Genomic DNA, 15,000 nt, shown 5'->3' with positions numbered 1-15,000 from the left:
GCTTAGCACATTTTGGTGCAGCCTTCTTTCTTTTGACCCCACTTGATGACTTGGATTGGAAAAATAATGATCTTAAAAAGGCAATATCGTCATCATCTGAATCGGAATTTGGTGACTGTGATCTTCGAATGTTGCTAGTTCTTGACGATGCCTCTGACCATACTTTTTTTGAAGCTTCAAATATCTGGTTATCCAAAGCACTTTTCTCCACTTCGTCTTGGTTCAAGGCGACATCGCTACTTTCAAGGACATGCTGTGGATCCGCTGATTCTCTTCCCCCAAGCACTTCATCCATATCATAAACGTTTTGGGGAATAAACTCTTTCGGATCACTCTGCTCATTAAAATCAGCGTCTTCATCTGGATCTCCACCCTTATCAAAGCCAGTAGAGCGCAGTTTGTCCTTGACCGTCTTGTATTGCAGCCGGCGCCGGAGGTGGCGGTGGTATAGTTCTCTGAAGTGGCACTTGATGAAAGGTCAGAGAATAGGGCACATAGACTCCTTGACCTTCGAATATGAAACTTTGCCTGTAGAAATCAAAGATAAATCCTCGTTCAGTTATACAAGCTTATAACATGTGGCAGACATTAGAAACTGCGAGGCAAAATCGACGATTTACCGGTAATTTTTAACAGAATATCAATCTCAACAGAACCATTCTTGATGAAAATGTATAAGAAAAGAAACTTTAACAAAAATATAGGGATTTTTCAGCATCTTACCTGTTTATTTGGGATTCTTCACTGCTATCCATTTTCTTTCACTGGCTCACTGAACGCTTGAAAACGTGTCTCCAACATGTTGCGACACAGTCTGCATTTCCCTTGGTTACTGTCAGTTACTGAGCTAAACCATGCCTGATGAGGCGTTCAACTGTCGACAAACCTGGGTTGGCTTACTTTTGATTTTGCCGCCATTTACCGAGGTTTGCTACTGTGTTTACACGATTAAAAATTTCACCTCAGTAAAGTTGAAACAAAACCAAGGTAAACATTTCTCGTGAAAAAACGGGCTTAGTGTGTGCAATAAACGTTTGCTTAGTGCAACTGCAAGACATGCATGACATGCTGTTAGACGTCCGTCAGAGCAATTTGCAGTTAGTTTTTTGCAGACTAATAGTGTTTATTTAAAGAAGAAACGAGGGAATTTTACTCAAGAGCGTGTTTTGTTATCTTTAAACTGAATTTATTACCAAAGCTTAAAAACTAAAAGACCTCAAAATGGGACAGGGGACATTACAAAATAATTAAAGGTGTGAACGTGAAGGGCCTCTGCTAGCGTGACATGTGGGTGACCCTCAAATGGTCTTAATGACCCCCAAAATTAACTGGAACGCTGCAGTGCCTTCTGTTTTTGTGTAACGCGTACCACAGGCAATCCAATGTACGCTTTATGGAGCGTCTTGTTTGCTTTAAGGCATGCTATGTTATGCAAAAAGCCCATGATGCATTTTACTTCGCGTCATCGATGTAGGCCATTCACAGACTGAGACAGACAGACCGACAGACAGACAGACAGACAGACAGACAGATAAACGGCCGTCATTTATACTCCGACGTGGCAAGGGTTTCAGTTGGGTTTTAAAAACAGCTCGTGGAGTTATGTAAGAAATAAATGGAAACATGTATGAATGCCAGACCTGAAAAGGTATTTACAACTCGCTAGAATAAAAGCACTATAAAGGCCAAAAAAACAGTTACAACTCCTAAAAATAAGCTAATTGACGGAAACATATATCTGATATGGAACAAATGCCACACAAGATCACAAGATCCCATTTTGCTCATTTGCGTTTTATTCTCGAGTGGATTATGTGCAGATAAAAAAGAGGCCCGCGGCAGATGACTGCAGTCGACGAGGAAACCTACTCTGCTCTTATTTCTTTAACAAAGGGAAAATTTGCCGTGCCAGTGAAGGATCGATCCAGAGCACAGAAAGCGGCGTGCATTCGTTTCTGGCGACACACCTCTAAATTCAAAGTCCGCAAAGTTGATAGATTCAACAAGCTCTCTTTTCAAGAGAAGGAACTACTAAAGATGAGGGAACTAAGTGCCCTTGTTAAAAAGGAGCGGGGTCAAGAAAACTAAGCTATCGGCTTATCTAGCGTTTCTAGGGTGTGAGTGAGAGGAAAATCCAAGAGATCTTGTCCAAAAGCCACCTCAACCGGAGAATGAACGCAAGATTCCAAAACAAAGCAATAATTCGACTTATTCGAGCTAAAGCAGTCCAGGTGAGAGATACGTTAAAATACTGACAGCATTTAGTTTATGTGGGTAGTTCAATTGAGCAGGGTCAACAAGGGAAGTGGCTTATCGATATCAACACCCTTATCCGGCTTTTGTCGCAAAAAGCGACTTCGGGCATTTCCTTTTCCTCCTTTATGGGGTGCTCGTTTATTGCAGTCCTGGACTACTCCCCCCTCCCCCCCCCCTCCTCCTTACCAAATCAATGTAAAATATAGTTGAAACCACACCCAGAGATGAGGTAGCGAAACAAGATCCTTTATGAGGAAACAGCACTAACTGATAACACTCGAACCATGCAACTTACAGTCGAAAACCCAACGTGCTCATTATATACTGAACCAATTACCTCCAGTCACTGGACTAGGGAGGGGAGGGCATTATTCAACGCCTATGGATTTGCCTCTACAGTGCTGATTTTATGTGATATCAGAGAAGGCCAAAGTGAGGGCAACTTAAAGTAATCGAACATTAATGTGAGCATTGCTAAGTACATGGAAAATGTGTTCTTTGTGTCTTCGGGTCGCGAATTAGAAAGGGAATGTTCAGTGAAGGTGATTTCAGTTTTCTCTCTGCGACTACGCATAACTAGACAAAATTACACTATGTAGACTAGTCGCATTCGTGGTTTATGGTCACTCGTGATGATGTTTTGAAAGTTCTCAAAATTGCACGAGCCGAGCCAATTTGAGAACTTTCAAAACATCACGAGTGACCATAAATCACAAAATGCACGAGCAGGAACATACGATTTTTTATTTATTATATTCTCTTCCAAATGGTCTGGATAGCACAAGTGTTACTAATATTTTAAAAAATACAACCACACTTTTGAATTTTCGGAACGTGTTTCGATGTTTCAAACATCATCTTCAGCCATAGTGAGTGTAACATTAAAATTTTTACAAGATAATTCGTATATATGTATAACTATCAATACAATGATTCTTTGTAGATTAAATGTTCGTTACAAGTACGTAAAATTCAAACGAACCAACAATATTATAGAGAACACAACTGACATAACGGTAAAAGTTTAAAAGTGTAATGCTAAATTATAAACTGACATGATCAACTTGTTTGTTAAGTTCGGGTTTCAACCGCTCAATATGGAAGCTCTCCTTGATTTTGAGTTGATAGAAAGGAGTAGCATTATCAATAACTTTGAAGCAAGAAACATCACAATTATCATGACAATCAAAACTAAGGTGCTTGAAAATATGAGAATTTTTGTCCCGGAAAAGGTGCTCATTTACACGTGTGTAGAAATGCCTGTTGGTTTCACCAACGTAGCCAGCACCACAGCCCGCACAAGTAAATTTGTATACAACACGTGATTTGAGAGAATCCGGAATGAAATCCTTTGGACTAAAAATGTTGCACAGTTTGAATGGAGAGAAAATTACTTTAACATTTAAATCCTTGCAATACGTGTTGATAATAGATGAAATTTTCTACAATGGAAACAGAAACAGATGGCAAATTGCCTCTCTTAGATGTATTATTATCCAAGCAGAGATCAAGTAACAATGAATGTTCTTGTATCACTTCTGTTTTTCGAAAAAAGACTTACACTGGTCTACTTACAAATTATTTCAGTTTTACTCCCTTTCAGTACAAATTAGGGTTAATTAAAACTCTCATCGACAGGGCATATAAAATTAACAACACTACTCAGGGTTTTCAAAACGATATCAATACTCTAACTACTATTTTGAAACGTAATATGTTTCCCAGTCCGTTCAAGGTTATCTTAGAAATGTTACTACAAAAGAAGCCCCTAAACATGATGTATCCAACTACCATTTTTACAAACTACCTTACATCGGTTTCTATTCATCTTATACCAGAAAGAAAATTTCATCTATTATCAACAAGTATTGCAAGGATTTAAATGTTAAAGTAATTTTCTCTCCATTCAAACTGTGCAACATTTTTAGTCCAAAGGATTTCATTCCGGATTCTCTCAAATCACGTGTTGTATACAAACTTACTTGTGCGGGCTGTGGTGCTCGCTACGTTGGTGAAACCAACAGGCATTTCTACACACGTGTAAATAAGCACCTTTTCCGGGACAAAAATTCTCACATTTTCAAGCATCTTACTTTTTCTAAAAATTGTCATGATAATTGTGATGTTTCTTGCTTCAAAGTTATTGATAATGCTACTTCTTTCTATCAACTCAAAATCAAGGAGAGCTTCCATATTGAGCGGTTGAAACCCGAACTCAACAAACAAGTTGATCATGTCAGTTTAGCATTACACTTTTAAACTTTTACCGTTATGTCAGTTGTGTTCTCTATAATATTGTTGGTTCGTTTGAATTTTATCTACTTGTAACAAACATTTAATCATACAAAGAATCATTGCATTGATAGTTATACATATATACGAATTATCTTGTAAAAATTTTAATGTTACACTCACTATGGCTGAAGATGATGTTTGAAACATCGAAACACGTTCCGAAAATTCAAAAGTGTGGTTGTATTTCTTAAATTATTATATTCTCAACAAAATTACTCAAATGGGCTACTTTGTTTGTGATCGTATTCTTCCAGTTTTGGGTTTAGTTTTCTTTCAGTCGTCCATGTTTGCCAGACATTCAACCAGGTCTGTGTAGCTTTCAACATGTGTTTTTTTTTTTTGCATTTTCTTTAAGTTGCTCAACGATGTTTTGGTTTGACAAAGCAAACCGACTGTCAGCCTTTTTTTTTCACTTTGGTGTTCAAATTTGGCGCTTCCCCGGTGTTTCCATAGCAACTTCCGTATTGCACTCTATAACTTGGATTGCACTCTATAACCTATAGATCGTTTTCACTGTCACGCAATAAAAAAATAAATCGAAAACCATCCAGTGGAAAAAGTCAAAAATGCGTGATATTGTAGAAGATAAATGAAGAAGACACTTCTCCAAGTTTTAGGCCTGTGCGTTTCCCCAAACTTCAGATATTCGTCGAAACGTTTCGCAGAAATTTACAGAGCCCAGTATGAAAACGCCATGTTGGCGTACATCTGTGGTGCACCAATATGGCGGCCGGAAAATAGTGTCAACATCTGTTACTTACTTTGGCTATCTAGGCGAGTGATCATCTGTACCGAACAAACAGCTATTTACCTCAGCACTTTTCCTAATGCTTTAAATTCTAAAAAGGCTCAAAACCATGAGATGAATATATATTTCTCAACAAACTCGATCGTCGCCTCGTGTCACGCACCGATGATAACTCAGAAATTCAAAATGCTCTGGTTTCCAAACGAAGCACGCTATTGAGCTTTAAAATTGCAAATGGATACAAACTTACCGCCTCTTATACCTGCTGAGGATAACTTTAGTTTTGGATTTTAGAAAATGATGACGTCACGTGAAAACGATCCATTTATGCATTCGCCATTGGCCAATCAGAAACAAGATATTTTGTTGAGTATATATTATATTATATTATGTTATGTTATGTTATATTGGGCTACTCATGTGTTTGTTGGACCGTGACTAAATATCGTGAAAGGAAGAAGTGGTCCTCGCTTTTATCTAGCCTGCGAATACGTTTGCGCTCACAGCCTATCATTTATCTAGATAATTGTCTATCAAAGACACCTTTTAAATTCAGGTTGCTTCAATGGGATTTGAACCTATGGACTCTGAAAAATCGCAGAGGTCATGGGCTCGAATCCCGTTGAAACTGGAAAACTGAAACTGATCCATTAAAAAATTAAAGTACTAGGAACTAGTGCTTATTCAGTCAAAGATGCTTTCAAATCTCACGTTGTCGAAGGTGACGAGTCCATTATCACCTTTGAACAAGAATTGAATCGTACAGGGTATCGTGTACCCTGGGTGCCAGAGGAATTTTTTCAAAGCTCCGGGAGTTGGAAACAATGACCGAAGTCCGAGGTCGTTACTTTACCTTCGACACGCGTAGAATTGTTTCGGACCTTACAAAAAAAATTCCTCCGGCAACCAGGGTAGGTATCGTGTAGAATGTATTAGATTCCAGAATTTTTTTATCTGTTGCGTTACAGCGGTACTGTTAGGCCTACAGTCATTGTAGTTTATACGTCGCGCTATCGTCGAATTTAATTCAAAGGAATTTATATTCCATTAAATTTGTCCTTCCGTCAACATTAATTGTACCGTGGTTTTACGCGTCGAAATTAATTGGTCGAATTTTGGTCGATTTTACTTCTTGGCCGGAATGCAATATACCTGGTCAGAGGTATAATTAATAATGTGCGGAAACAATTTATGCATTTTAGTCGACGCGACGCTGGTGCGACGGATAAACTGATGATGCTTTAAAGATATCATAATTTTATCCGTCTTCTTAAGACAGATAAAGCGTCTAGGACGAATTTAATATGACAGACGAATTGAACTCGTTTTAGACGACGCTCTACCGTCGAATTTATTTTAAAGTAGGATCTGGAATTAAATTCGTCTGAATTAAATTCGACGATAGCGCGACGTATAACCTAGGTTTTATTTGTGGCTTCAACACCTCTCTCAAAGTTGGCCGCTTCGAGAAATACAAAGAGAGAAAAAGACTATTGACACTGTCTCACTTTTCAATATCTGTGTACAAGTAAAATACCTACCAGCGTAACTGACACACCCAGGTCCCATTTGTTCAAAGGCCGGATACCTTTATCCCGCGGATAAGTCACTATCCGTCAGTTTCAGTCTCTCAAATATTTCAGTATTTGCCCTCGTGACCGTGAATATAGGTCATCTAGTTAAAAGGCGTGTGAGAAAATCTTGGCCAATGTTTACCATGAAGTATATTTTATACTCTGGATAGTGACTTATCCACTGGATAAAGTTATCCGGCGTTTGAACAACTGGGGCCAGAGATCGACACACGCGCTAACACTTGGGTGTGAATAAGAACACGTCGCTCGAACTTGCTAACATGTAACGATGTGACTGCGGAAAAAATTCATGCTGATTGGTAAATCACATTTGAATATGTTTGTCCCAATGGAAGAGATACTTGTTTCGCTCTAATTTTTCATTAGTTATGTGTACCAAACACTGAAACAAATTTGTTTTTTTCGACGTACAATTATTTTATTTATTATTCTCAGATTGAACTTTAATATTAATAACGCCATCTCGACCGCGACTATTGAATATGCATGATTTAATAATATGTATCTTAAGTCTGAAATTACATACACATTGCATCCAGTTTGAGAACAAAGTTCAAATGCCCCTAAATTGCCCCTTTCTTTTATTTTCTGCGCCCTTTTCCGGGATATGTGAATTTTACATCTCAAATACTTCCGATGGTGTTGGTTCTAACGTTCGTACGTTTTTGGTGTCAATGGGAAAATGTTGACATGGGACCTTTGACCACAGCATGCGTGAAGTGATTCCATAATCGCTTTTGTGCAGTCGTTGTGATTGTCTAGCTCGGGTGTAGTCAACATTCATTATAAAAGGGGAAACCGGAGATATCTCTCCGTTTGAGTGGTCCAAGAAGGTCCCTTACACCCTTTTGTAAATCTCGGTCACGCAAAAATATTTCGCCTTTTCACGCGTCACGAATAATATTCAAAATTCTTTCACGTTCACGCGAAATTCGAGACGATCACGTTTCACGTAAAAATAAAAATGAAATACACGCATTAATATTTTCACTTTTTGTAACCTTTCTATAAAGGTTTTTATCCTCCGAGTTTGACTCTTCGATCGAGTGGTCATCTAAATCGCAGGTCTGTCTGACTTGCAGAGATTCCAAACCCTTTTGAGTTTTGAAGGAAATTAGGGAGTACTTTTTAGCGCCGAAGGCACGGGCCTGTAGGAGGGGTCCGAGGGTAACCCCCTCCCCCAGGAAAGTTTGCAAATTCAGTTTCTCTCAAGTGGCATTTCCTGCATTTTGACACCATTTTTGTGATATTCTATAAGCTCTTTATTCTCATGACTGAGTAAGACTGCGGGCCTTACGAGTCTGCTCAACACAGGGTATTCAATGGGGAGACTGGGCGAGACATTATAGGATACTCCTGAGGATACGTATTAAACGTTTTACACTCAGATCGCAAAAAGTACTTTAGATAAGAATTTTTTCCTTGTTTTCAGAATTTCATGATAAATCGGGAGAATCTGATAAAAATCGGGAAAGCGGGAGGAAACACATCAAATCGGGAGCCACATTTCGACTTCTAACTAATGCGACCCTTTACTACTTCTAGTCTTTTCTAGAGTAAGAAAAATAATCTAAGATTTGTGTTTGCACGCCTCGGTTCGCCGTCGTGCGCTGTAGATGACTGCTTTTCTACTGAAAATTCGATTGTTAGTTTCCTGAGGTCTCCTGGGTCAATGGACTGTCGTTGAATTCACCGAAACATATTATTTGTGGTATAAGTTGTTTTCCTTATTTCCTGCACCAGTCACGCACGGTTAGTCCGTTGTATTAATGTATGTAGCGTCTGTGCACGAAAGCCAAAATATTGGTCAATATTTCGACTATTCCCGCTCTAATAACACTAGTTGGTTCAATTCACCTCTCTCTTTTGAAGCCGGTTCACTTCAAATCAGCTCTACGTCAGAGTACGTGTTTCCAATCTTTCTGAGGTTGTCTGTCGGCATACGCGACAAAAAGTTGTCTAATGTCTTATCTCATTTGTTCAAAAACCATTGGTGGTCTATTTTATGACTTTTATCGATCCAAATGAAATCCATGTCCTGTCAAAAGTTAATAAAAGCCGTTCGAAAACAATACGTACATTTTTAAAACAATAAAATGGCTGTAAATTCATCACGCAAAACACAGAGGTTCACGAATCACGTTTAATTCAAATCTTCATTCAGGGGTCACGTTTGATTAAAAAAATTCGTTCACGTGGACATGAAAAGATCTTACCATCTTTAATCACGAATCACCAATAAAAAAAACTTTAAATCACGATTCACGAGAAAATATATCGCCCCATTACGCTTCACGTAAAAAGTATAGGGCACCCTCGTCCAAGGAAAACTATTCTCATAAGGTAGGTTTTGCCCCGCACATCCCAGCAAGCTGTTAAATTATGTTAGGGGAAGTGGATGGGGAATTAGCATCAAAACCATGATTCAGTGCTAAAATTGCCACTGCTTCAACTTTTGTAATATAATTCTAATTTCATTTAATAGTTGCATCACCAGTTGTAAATAGGACACAAGCTATGCGCTTCGTTTCCATTTGAAATTAAGATCCTCACTGTTTTTTTAAGTAGTCAATGTTGTTTAATTGCCAAATATTGATTATTTGCAATGGACTTTGACAGCAAACTAAGCTTCCTTGCTTTGGTGTTGTGTCCCATGTACGGTACGAAGAGCGTTGCGAATGCTTTATTACAACATTTTACCTTATCACATGTGGAACAAGAAGCACTCTTTTGAAATAGCAATGAAATTTGCTAATTTTGCTGGAATTTGGAATTTCAACTGTTGATGCCGACCACGTAAAAAGTAACCCAAAAGGGAGATTATTATTTTATCCGTTTATACTCGTCAATAATTTTTTTTTTTCAGAGAGGCCTGCTGGAAAGTTATCTCTATTGTGTGCTCGGTGATATTTTGAGAAAGTGTTACTTGTCATGCAAGTTACTCTATGACACCGAAGTATTATTTAGGTTTTAAAGCAAACAGTGTGCATTTGTCCTTGACACATTTTTTTTCAACACAAAGTGGGAATAGCGGCCAGAACGCACAGATCACCAAATACTCCGCTTAATGGTGTATACAAAACAATATGGCCGCTATTCATGAGGGTAAAAAAAGGTTTTAGTTTGAAGTGTTTCATGATAAGATCACTTGGATCACGATGCATCAAAGGAACCACACTGGGAAAGAATTTCTCAGTTCTTTTGATGCTCCATGATCCAAATGATCTTGGATCAGTGATCCTTTTTCGGGTCGTCCCAAAGGAATGCACCCTCAGTAATTTAAAGTGCTATCTTTATTCCCATGTATTCCTCGTGAGCGTTAGCCCTAGTTATGGAAATGGCCCCAAGCAAGGACCAGGGCTCAATTCCCACCATTGCCAGAGTTTTCCTTTGTCCTTTTGTGGGCCTATTTCCGTTACAAGAACCAATTGTCACATGAATTACATGGGGATAAAGATAGCACTTAATTCGGCAGGTCTAAAAAACAGATCAGTGTACATGTCACTGTGTTACAAACAAATAAACAACAACAAATGTGTCTCCTAACCCTAGTCACTCCAAAGATGTTGTTTCAGTTCTTGGGCAAACTTTTGGCTTAAATTGTTCATCCGTGAAGCAGGGACTTCTCGACATGACCTGTTGAATGTGACCCGTGTTTTAGAGCTCCTTACTAATTTCGGCATAAAAGTTAAGCTTTTTGATATTTCTTTGGAAAAAACCTACCTTCTCTCATTTACTTGTACAAAGCCAAAAAAGGTTGCGATCGTGGCCAAGTTTTTGGATTAAAGGGTATCTTAGGAAAACCATAAATTCCTCTAGAAATTCAACTTTATTTTCATGCAAACGTTTCTTTCGTTGTGGAAATAATAGTGATAATAATAAGTTTATTTAGCCGATGAAACTGATTGGGGACACCTGCGAAATTAACTCAAATCATTTAACAACGAGATGCTTCCGTGAAGCATACACTGGGTTGCCTGTGGTACGTGTTACAGAAAATCAGAAGGCACTGAATTGTGTGGTATTGAAATACAGCATTCCAGTCTCCGAAGAATAACAAATAAAAGAGAAGCGAGAAACATTGGCTTCTGGGCTGACATGTTGATAATTTTCAAGTTCCCTTACGACTTCTTTTCACCACAGGTGTGCCCTCTGAGCATCTGACAGCTTTGTAATACTAAAGTTCACTCAAGTTTTTACCCTGTCCGGCAGGGTTAGTGTCAGGATGGGAGACCAAAACAATAAACCCCTCATAAAACAGAAGCATCTGACCGAAAATACTATTAACGCTAACAAATGCGAACTCAGCAAGGTACAGATTTTGTTAGCTTGCTTTATGCAAAACAAATATTGATGCAAAAGCAAATAACTATTGATACACAGTTTTTAGAAAGAGCAGAAGGAAGTTTCCGGGACGGTCGATCGAGAATAAAATATTTACGACATGAAACAACATTAATTTTGAACCGTGAATATAGAATATAAAAAGTTACGATCAGTGACAAACATTTTGGGAAATTTTTGCCACGTTCAATTAAATCGCAAAATCGAAAGTGAAATGCCGGAATTCAGCGGGCGCCGTGATTAAGTTACCGCGGCATGTTTACTCGCCAAACAGTGAAGTATCTGTGTCAAATGATGGCAAGATACCGGTTTTTGTAAGTTTCTTTTTCTGTCAAGTGTTATAAAGTCTGACAATGAAATGAGCGAAGTCAAAACAAAGATCACAATCGCCCAACTCTTGTTTATGCAAAGTCAAAATTTACTCTCCAAGACGCGTACGACGTTATTTATCACCAGGTAATTCCATCATTTTGGAAATAGCAGCTACTTTATTATTCATCTGCGTCACAAGTTTTCACTGATTTTGGGGCTCATTTTGTTGAAACTCAAGCACGCTTCCAACAGGCCTGTGAACCCTTCCTGCTTACAGAGCAATACTAAAAAACTTCTCCCATATAACATTTCAACCTTAAGCTCGAAAATTGAATACACAACACGATATTATAATTCACAAAGGCAGAAAAAACCACAGAATCCTTTTCCAGCGAAAAATGTATTGAAACAAACAATATATTTGCTCTTAGAGGCGAAAACCTCTTCCTATTTCATTGCGTGCGTGAAGACAAGAAACTCAATCGTGTCAAATTACCATGTACTTCAGGTAAATACAGCTCACTTTGATTTCGGCTCGACGGGCGATAGATTGTTGTCGAAGTCCATTACTCGTCGCTTTTGAGATTCCAGGTGTTGATTTTTCACCGCCTGCCTAGTTTATCCAACTGACTTTCCATTATTGAGCTCCATAAGGGGTATATTTTGTTTAAGGATCCACTAAAACGCCATTCGCGTTACATGACTTTCGACGCCATTGCAGACTAAGTTAATCATTCTACTGTGTCCACCAGAGAAATCTATGCAGTTCCACTACCCTCTCGATCCTAAGAAAATACGCGTAGAAGGCTCTATGCACAAAGACACCACTTACCATGGGAGTTACAGGCAAGACTTTTACCGACACGGGAAAAAAAAAACTAAAAAAAATAAAACAAACAAACTAAACGCAGACATCGACTGGGTTTGCCATACTGGCAACCCAGTAATTATTGGATGAGATTGAGCATGATAGCGGTAATTATTAAGGCCAAAGTTTGTGTTATCTGCCGAAGCCGAAGGCCGATCTGGCGTACAACACAAACTGCGGCCTTGATAATTTATCGTTATCATGCGAAAACCGAATCCAATAATTGTTTTATTATGCATATTCCAGAGCTGCACTTGTAACGACAAGAGAACTGACTCATCCATTTCTTTGGATGAGCGGAAACTTAAAGAATGTTTCTGTGGTTGGCAGAGTCTTCTTCCTCTTCTCTGCTAGTTAGTGTGTTAGGTGACGTCACTTCTGCATGCATAAAACTATTGTCTGTAGGTATGACGTCAATTCTACATATGTAAAATCTGTTGTCTGTGGGTATGACGTAAGAGAAGCAGAGCAAGCAAGAATTACCTGCGTGCTTATAGCCAATCAAAATCGAGTTGGTGACACCAATTTATGATAATAACAATTATTGGGCGAGGTTGACCAAAATATCGTGATTTCTCAGTGGCAAGCAGAAGAGTTATTTGCCGAAGCCGAAGGTTGAGGCAAATAATTGATCTGCGATACACTGACAAATCATGATATTTTGCGATAACCGAGTTCAACAATTATTTTATCATTTGTCATGCCTTTGATTTTTACAATTCCCAACAATTAAATCACTTTCTGAAAGCTCAGGAATGCGAAGTGCCATTTTTACACAAGGGTGTGGTTTCAATTACGCATGAGCAGGATAATATTTGCAGCAAAGCACTTAGTTGTAGGCAGTTATTTGCGGGTCATGTGGTAGGCTCTCGGCAAATGAAAAGGACGGAAAAATACATCGAATGATAAAATCAAATATTGGTTTTTGTGGAGAGGGGAAAACCGGAGTACCCGAAAAAAAAAACCCTTGGAGCAGAGAAGAGAAACAGCAAACTTTAAACTACATTTGACGTTGAGTGTGGGAATCGAACCCGAGCCACATGGTGGGAGCCGAGTGTTCTCACCACTGCGCCAACCCTGCTAATGGCCGATGGACATGTGGCTACGTGAAAACAAAATTGTATTTCATTTTATTCCTGATTAATTAATAACTTGTATTTTTTTGCATGTGATATGATGGATATCCTCTCTGCTATTACATTTGTAGGAGACCGCGTTTGGTGCTCGTGATCTGATGAACACAATGGTTGAACTGAAGTTTCTCAGAATTTCCCTTGGCTTAGTTGTCTTAGTATCGTTCCTCATGCGTAAGTGGTGTGGTGTTGCCAATCTTCTGTGTTGTTGATCACTTCGCATGTTCATTAAACTTTAAGATTCCCTTCTGGCCAATTGCCTGTTACAATTGTGCTCAATTGTTCACATTAGGTGATTGTTTGTTTTGAATGTGAGCAAAAACACATTTGAATTCATAGTTATTTAGAAGATGTTTAGACATTATGAGATGCACCGAGGCATAACAACTGGTCATATATCCATGTAAAAGCTAAATCGGACACACCCTAACCTGGCCCTTATTTTCCTTTGGGCTCAATTAGGACTCAACATAGACTTAGTAGTCTTAATTTAAGTGCAATAAGAGCTGATTTACCATACCTCGCAGATTGTGAAGCAGGTAGGAATAGGTGAATAGGTGGTTTGAAACCATTCTCTAGGGACACAGATAACAATGCTTTAATGTAGAATTGCTGGTGGACGAACAAAAGGAGCGAATGAGAGATCTTTTGTTTTCGCTCACCAACATGGCGGCGATGACGTAACGTGAAAACCACCTCTTGCCATACATATGGCCAAAACTAACCCCTGCCAAAGCCTATTTTTTGCGTGCGTAATAAATTGGTTTAAGTGATTATTTCGTATGTCTCGCTGCATGCTACATTGTGCGTTTTATTTCATTTGGTAATAACGTTTTTTTTTTGGAAATTCGAAATGGTGAGGAGGTTATTCCAAATCAATGGGCTCCATTCGAACTGCGCAAATCAAAACAAGTGTCGACTGAAATTTCGAGAAATAATTTGCACCTTTCTTTCTAAAAGACGAAGGAAAATTCAAACTAGATGTAGTATTATGCAGAACAAGAGCTAATAGTTAGGAAAACCACCTAAAGAAAAAATACTACTGTAGTTACGAACGGGAAACTGAAAACAAACATCTAGCTGCCGCGAAAAGGTTGTTGAACTCACTTGAAACAGCTGTAGAAATGCGATAGGTGAAAGAAAATTACGCGCCTACAAAAATATGAAACTAGAAGTAGTCATAGATTAAAAAACCGGCGTATCAGAAACTTGTTTAGTTTCGGGTATGGTGACGCCATGTTATTTCAGCTCGATCCGGTGACGCAGTCTTGTTATGCAATCGAGATTTTATCCAAACAAAAGCATTATGATTATCACAAGTTTTCCAAGGTGAAGTGAGAACTTTATAGCAAACGACAGTAACCTCGAGTCAACTTTTCCTCAATAAGTTTGTAAATACGTTATAATTATATGACAATGACCAATCAAACAAATACGAACACTAAAAAG

The 15,000-nt window shown here is 38.6% G+C and overlaps 1 protein-coding gene across 1 annotated transcript in view; it reads left to right on the top strand.

The window, feature by feature from the left end:
* The window catches only part of LOC138026936 (uncharacterized), a 35,748-nt gene that overhangs the window by 4,041 nt on the left and 16,707 nt on the right, over window positions 1–15,000 (top strand). Inside the window, exon 2 of the mRNA XM_068874406.1 lies at window positions 13,626–13,725. Within this exon, the coding sequence (XP_068730507.1) occupies window positions 13,653–13,725 (73 nt within the window). The 5' untranslated portion in view covers window positions 13,626–13,652. The remainder of the gene's footprint in view (window positions 1–13,625; window positions 13,726–15,000) is intronic.

Source organism: Montipora capricornis, chromosome 12 (genome assembly GCF_036669925.1).
Source record: "Montipora capricornis isolate CH-2021 chromosome 12, ASM3666992v2, whole genome shotgun sequence".
In the NCBI taxonomy this organism is placed as follows: domain Eukaryota; kingdom Metazoa; phylum Cnidaria; class Anthozoa; order Scleractinia; family Acroporidae; genus Montipora; species Montipora capricornis.
The sequence above is the reverse complement of the archived record's forward strand: the minus strand, read 5'-3'. Positions and strand labels throughout refer to the sequence as shown.